The 6,000-nt window shown below is 38.8% G+C and overlaps 1 protein-coding gene across 1 annotated transcript in view; it reads left to right on the top strand.

Moving 5' to 3' along the window:
* Nucleotides 1-6,000, top strand: part of LOC140243713 (integrin alpha-9-like) — a 57,917-nt gene that overhangs the window by 44,698 nt on the left and 7,219 nt on the right. Inside the window, exons 13-19 of the mRNA XM_072323373.1 lie at nucleotides 134-294; nucleotides 713-880; nucleotides 1,447-1,526; nucleotides 2,570-2,717; nucleotides 3,590-3,736; nucleotides 4,821-4,993; nucleotides 5,551-5,722. Of these exons, the coding sequence (XP_072179474.1) occupies nucleotides 134-294; nucleotides 713-880; nucleotides 1,447-1,526; nucleotides 2,570-2,717; nucleotides 3,590-3,736; nucleotides 4,821-4,993; nucleotides 5,551-5,722 (1,049 nt within the window). The remainder of the gene's footprint in view (nucleotides 1-133; nucleotides 295-712; nucleotides 881-1,446; nucleotides 1,527-2,569; nucleotides 2,718-3,589; nucleotides 3,737-4,820; nucleotides 4,994-5,550; nucleotides 5,723-6,000) is intronic.

The raw sequence follows: 6,000 nt of genomic DNA, 5'->3' as shown, positions 1-6,000 counted from the left end.
ACAATGTCCCCATTTGAATGTAGTCCCCTTGTAATTGTTTTCATGTACTGTATGCATGAACGTAACTTTCCTCTTGTTGTTCATGTAAATATGCACCACCATGATATGACTATATTACACTTTTATTCATCAGAGGTGATCTATGATGTTGCAATTGACAAGATCAAGTTGGTTGAAGGACTGAGGCCCCGTTTTCTGATGGAACAAGGTGACGAGATGGTATCCATGGTCAACAAAACGAAAACAATCTTCAAAGACCAAGAAACTTGCTTCAACTACACAGCCTATTTGCAGGTGAGTACTGTGTAAAAGTATCTACACAATACAGTCCTGAAAAGAGCAAATGAATTTTAATAAGCGGATGTTGTGATTTGTTGCAATCCATGGCTATTTATGACACAAACCTCATCAGCTGTTCATAATTTCTTGTTTCCTTGAGTACCGGTACCAACATATAGGAGAAATGAACAAAGTTGTACAATATTATTTTCTTCATGTGGTTCTCGGAAACTACAGTGACTGCTGTAAATTATAAGATTTGAACCACCGTTGATGAGCCATTAAACACATTCATCGAAAAAAAACCCCAACTTGATCAGACAGGATCTTCACCTCCCCGTACAGCTTCATACCTAACAGACTACTACTATTAACAACATGAGCAACTTTACTGAGGGGAAATATCACCACCCATGTCTCTCTCTGTGTGCAGGACACAGCTACTGACTTCTTGACTCCCCTCCCAGTGGATGTCACCTACATTCTCATGGATTATGACGTGGAGCCCCCACAGCGTGGAGACGTTCCATACCGCTTTCCAGCCGGCCTGGCCCCTGTAATGAAGAGCTATCAGTGTGGACGTGAGACAGAAGAAAGACAGGTGATAAGGGGGAGGAGTAGGGGTTACAGATTTGGAAGGGACGGTGGAGTTTTATAGTGCCCATCACCCTCCTGAGTGGGGGGGGGGGGGGGGGGGATGGGACGTCTCCCATCAGATTCCATTTTTTTTTCTTTTTGCACTGCCAATTATTAAATGTCTTCGATTCCAAAGTTTCAAGAGTATGGAATGATTCATCAATTATTCTCGCTGCAAAACCTTGGTACTCCATTTAGTCTAGTAACATCAAATTGATTGATGATATAGTATGTAGACCAGATATTTGTTAACCCTCTGTCTTCTCGCTAGATTACATCCTATTTCTTGTTTTGGCCTGTTCCATTATTTCTGTCACCTTCCTGAATGATCAAATCTTCATAAAAGAGAACAGGCATTGCATTGCACACATATGTTTTTGCCATGGTAGAGAAATTCCAAAATATATAGATATAGTCTGCTGAAATCCGTGGCTATATAAGTGATGTTCCCTTCATTCCAAGATTACTGAACCTAGCTTCCTCAGACACATTATTGATTTATCTGTTTCTTTTGTTTCTTTTCAAATTCAGGTTATGTTTGTCAGTGATTGTGGCAGTGATGCTGTGTGTGAAACAGATATTCGCCTCACAGGGGATGTAGAAACTGAAGGGTGAGTAAGCCTCAGAAATCTCTTCATTTTAACCTGTTTAGGATAATGAGCTGACTTTACTTTAACAAGCATTTCCCAGACGCCTGCCCGAGTATTGACCGATTCGGGTTCGTTGAGGGCAGCAGACATTTTATGGCACTGGGCGCAGCCATGAGCTCAAATTGCGGTGTCTCAGCCGACCCCCCCTGCTCTCCCCCACTCCAAGGGCAACATATTTATCGCGCACTTGTAACAAAGGTTCGCGCACTAAGCAAGCATTCGCGCACTCAGTACGAGACGCCCATTGGCTAAAACAACCATGCATCAGTTTCTCATTAAGCGCGCGTGAGAGGGGTGGGGAGTGGGAAGGGGGGGTCGGCTGAGACACCGCAGTAATGGCGCTGCCCATGCCAAAAATACACATAGCGCGTCACAGAATCGGTCAATACTTGAAACTAATTTTCAATGGGTTAATTTACAGGTACACATCTGTCAAGATTCAAAGACCTATTTGGACATTGGCACACCAAATGAACTGTTTTCAGCTGTAGTGAATTATAGAAAAAATAGTCAAAACGAAGGCTATTAACAAGGGTGGTTCTGCATTTTTAAAAGTGGGAAGGGACCCAGTTTATATTTCTGGTGCCACTTTCAGATTAGACCCTATGTATTCCTGTGCATCATATGAGAAAATATGTGGTCTTTTAATGATGTGGTCATCATCCTCTTATAAAATAGTCAGTGAGAAATAATCAGAAATGCCATAAATCTTGTGACTTGTAATGATTCCAGTTATTAATATCATACCATTATTGCCAATGTTTGATATGATTTGAGATAAAATGATTTAAATGAACCTCAATTAGTCTGACTTACATGATCATCAATTATTAAAAGTATTGCTGTGCATTAGGTTGTGTGCAAGGGGGATCTTGTATGACTCCCAAGCACAGAAAAATATGTTTTACGATTCACCCCTGCAAAGATTACAATTAGAGTGATATTTATACAAGCAGGTTCTCTAATTGTCATCACTGTTTTGTTGATCTATTAACCCATCATAGGGGTACAGCAAACCAAATCGTTGTTGGTGGTCCAGGCAAGCTCTACATCAATGCACGCATCGCTAACGTTGGTGAAGAAGCCCATCAAGCTCTTTTCACTGTGGATCATGTAACTGACATGCGATATGAGGGACTTGAAGTCAAGGAGGTAGATCAGTATTTTATTGCTTCCTTTAGCAAATACACTCAAGCAGGTTATTTTTTCCAGCCTACCAATAACCCCTCACAGCAAGGTTTGCTATTCCAGTATGTTCGTGAGACAAAACATAATTTGTTTTTCTCGCTTTTATTTGTTTGGATTCCTGTGATAAAAGATTGCAATGTTTGCTGTAAATTGGCAATACATTGTACTGTATCTGTGATGTCATTCTTCAGTCATGTGATTTTCATAGATAGTAGAATGCTAAGATAAGCTAGTAATTCCATCTGGTATTGGATATTTCTGAAGTGAAGATTGGATCATGTATCACCCGTATGCAGATCGCTTTATATAATCCTAACCATGGCTGTCCATGCCATTTTCTATGGATTAAAACAGGGCTCGACATTAACTTTTGTGTTTAGTGGCCTGTTCGAGCCACTGAAATCTTTAAATTTGAAATGTTGGTGGTCTGAAATAAAAGCAGAAGTAACAATCCATTTTGAATCTTATCTGCTTGATTGGACCACCAAAAGATAAATTTAGTGGCCCAACAGCAATTCTTAGTTGCCCCTGGCCACCGCTGATGTCAAGCCCTGATTGAAACCAAACTTGATGCATGGTTGACTTTGTAGAATTCTTCCACATTTCTCATGGTTTGTGAGGAGTAGTGTTGTCTTTTTTTTTTTCAAAAGCTATGCAGAAGACAGGTACAGGTATTCATGTTCATCATATGATGTCATATTTTGAGTCAGGAATAATTCAGAACATGAAAGAACATCTCATACAGAAATAGAGGCCTCTCCAATGACCAATCATCACTTCTTTGGTCTTTTTTTCATACGACTGAACTACTATGCTATAATGATGTTTATCTTCAGGTGTCCTGCATTGATGACAGTGGTCAAGACGTTACAACAGGTTGTAAGGCAGGTCAAGTGTTAGTGACCTGTGAACCTACTCAGATTGACCTTGGATCCTCACGAGTCACCTGTTACCTTGGTAACCCTATGAACGCATATACAGCAGTAAGTAGAGTTTCTTTCTCTTTTTTTTTGTGTGCAAGTGTTTGTGGGGACAGTTGTATGGAAGGGAGCTCATGCTGCTCAGTCAGTGTGTAAACTAGTTTGCTCAGTTATACTCCTGTGAAAGTATCACTTTTAACCAAAATGTCTGCAGTTATGGAATATCAAACAATGAAATATATTTCATGAGAATAGACAAAAAAAAAAAACATGTATCTATATAAACCAACAAAGCTGTTCACAAGGATAATGATAACAGTAACATCCAATGATAACAGTAATGATATCTAACATTGTAATACTGATAATGATAAAAGTGACAAAGATGGTGATGATGATACCAATTAAGATGACAGTGATAATGATAATTAGATGGATTGAATGGTGGTAGTAGTGGTGGTGATATCTCTTCCTACTTGCTATGTAAAGTTTTCAACATCAGAAATTTTCTCAGAATATTGAACACTGATCTGGTTACAACAGATTTCTCCTCTTCATAGCAGTATGAACAAACACTCAAATACCCACAAACATACACTGCTACAAACACACACACACAAATACCCACAAACATCCACTTCTATATGCAAACACACATACAAATACACCGTCCTACAAACATAAACTCACACAAACACCCACAAACACTCACAAACATTCATTCATACAGACACATACAAACATATGAATACAAGATACAATGGTGTATATGCATATATGAAACAAGTCTGTAAGAAGCAATATATGTGTTAGCATTGAATATGTGACAGGATAATGTTTACAATGTACATAAAACTCAAACTCTCCCTTACACACTTTTTGGGTTTTTATAATTTTTTTCTATTTCTTCCTGTTTCCCTTTTTTCTAATACTTTTGTTAGTTTAATCTTAACCCCTTGAGGAGGAGTCCCGTGTATACTCGGGCAAGTGTCTGTGGGAAATGCATATTATAGCAAAATCAGTTTTCTATAACATTTCCCATTCACCCCAGCCCGAGAGTACTCGGAACTAGTCTTCTTCTTATGTTGTGACATGTAACCCTGTCACTATCTTGCTGAACATGTGTTTGTTCGTGTTTGGTTTTCAGAACACACTGCGTCTTCGTTTTGACATTGGCGGTCTCATCTGGCAGAGCGGTCGGACGATCTCCATCCAAATGACTGCCAGCACCAGCAGTAAACAGACAGATGAAATGATGTTGGACAACAGTATCAGTTTTGCATACAGCCTTGTGATAGAAGCTGACATTGGACTCTATGGGTAAGTCAAAGACAGGCAGTGAGTTGAGCAAAGGATTCCTTACATGCAAAAAAAAAAAAGAGAAATTTTGTTGCATGAATATCATACACTTTTACCTTATTTGTTTGTTGTTGTTTTTTGTAACTTAATAACTTGAAACAGTCCTTTCCTTTATTTATGATGATTACAAGATGAGACTAGAGATGATTTAGTAACAAAGCTCTAATTCAACTTCCCTCTTGATGAATCAAAGTCATAATTATCATTATTTTGAATAACCTCCATAAATCGTAGCCCTTGAGGAAGGGAAAGGTTAATTCCTGACAGTTTAATGTGGAGTTAGTCATAACATATAACTTGTGAATAACTGAAATAAAATCTTTTGTTCCCATACTTCTCTCTCTGTCTCTTTCTGCCCATCTTTCATTCTTTTTTCTTTCTTTCTCTCTTTCTTTTTTTCTTTCTTTCTCTCTTTCTTTCGTTCTTTCTTTCTTTCTCTCTTTCTTTCTTTCAATTATTCTCTCTCCAACACTTCTTGATCTCTGTCTCATTTCTGTGTCACACTTATCTACTCTCAGTATGACTACACCAGAGAGTGTGTTTTACAGTAGCAACAGCTCCCGATATGCCGATACCGACTCGGCATCAACAGCTTTGACGGAGGCACTGAGCATGGCTCTCTTGCCCGACCCCACTGCACCGGAATTCAATGACACATACATAGGGACTCCATTCTCAATTTCATACACAGTAAGTTCTTGGGTGTATAAAATAGATATATGTCGGAGTTTCTTCATCTTTGCTACCATGCTGTGCATGTATTAGGTCTCTCGCTCCACATAATAATATACTGCAGTGTGGAGCTTAATTGTTGTGTTGCCTGAGACTCTGAATGTGGGGGCAAAATACATATCCAAGTACATTATGCATGTGATTCTTTTTTTCTTTCATAGTAAGATGCATACTTATTTGTCACTCAGTCATAAAAACACAAATCCCTGTTTTGATACACCATGTTATCCCATGTT

The sequence above is a fragment of the Diadema setosum genome, chromosome 20, assembly GCF_964275005.1.
Source record: "Diadema setosum chromosome 20, eeDiaSeto1, whole genome shotgun sequence".
Taxonomy (NCBI): domain Eukaryota; kingdom Metazoa; phylum Echinodermata; class Echinoidea; order Diadematoida; family Diadematidae; genus Diadema; species Diadema setosum.
Note: the sequence above shows the minus strand (reverse complement) of the source record. Positions and strands in the feature narration are given on the sequence as shown.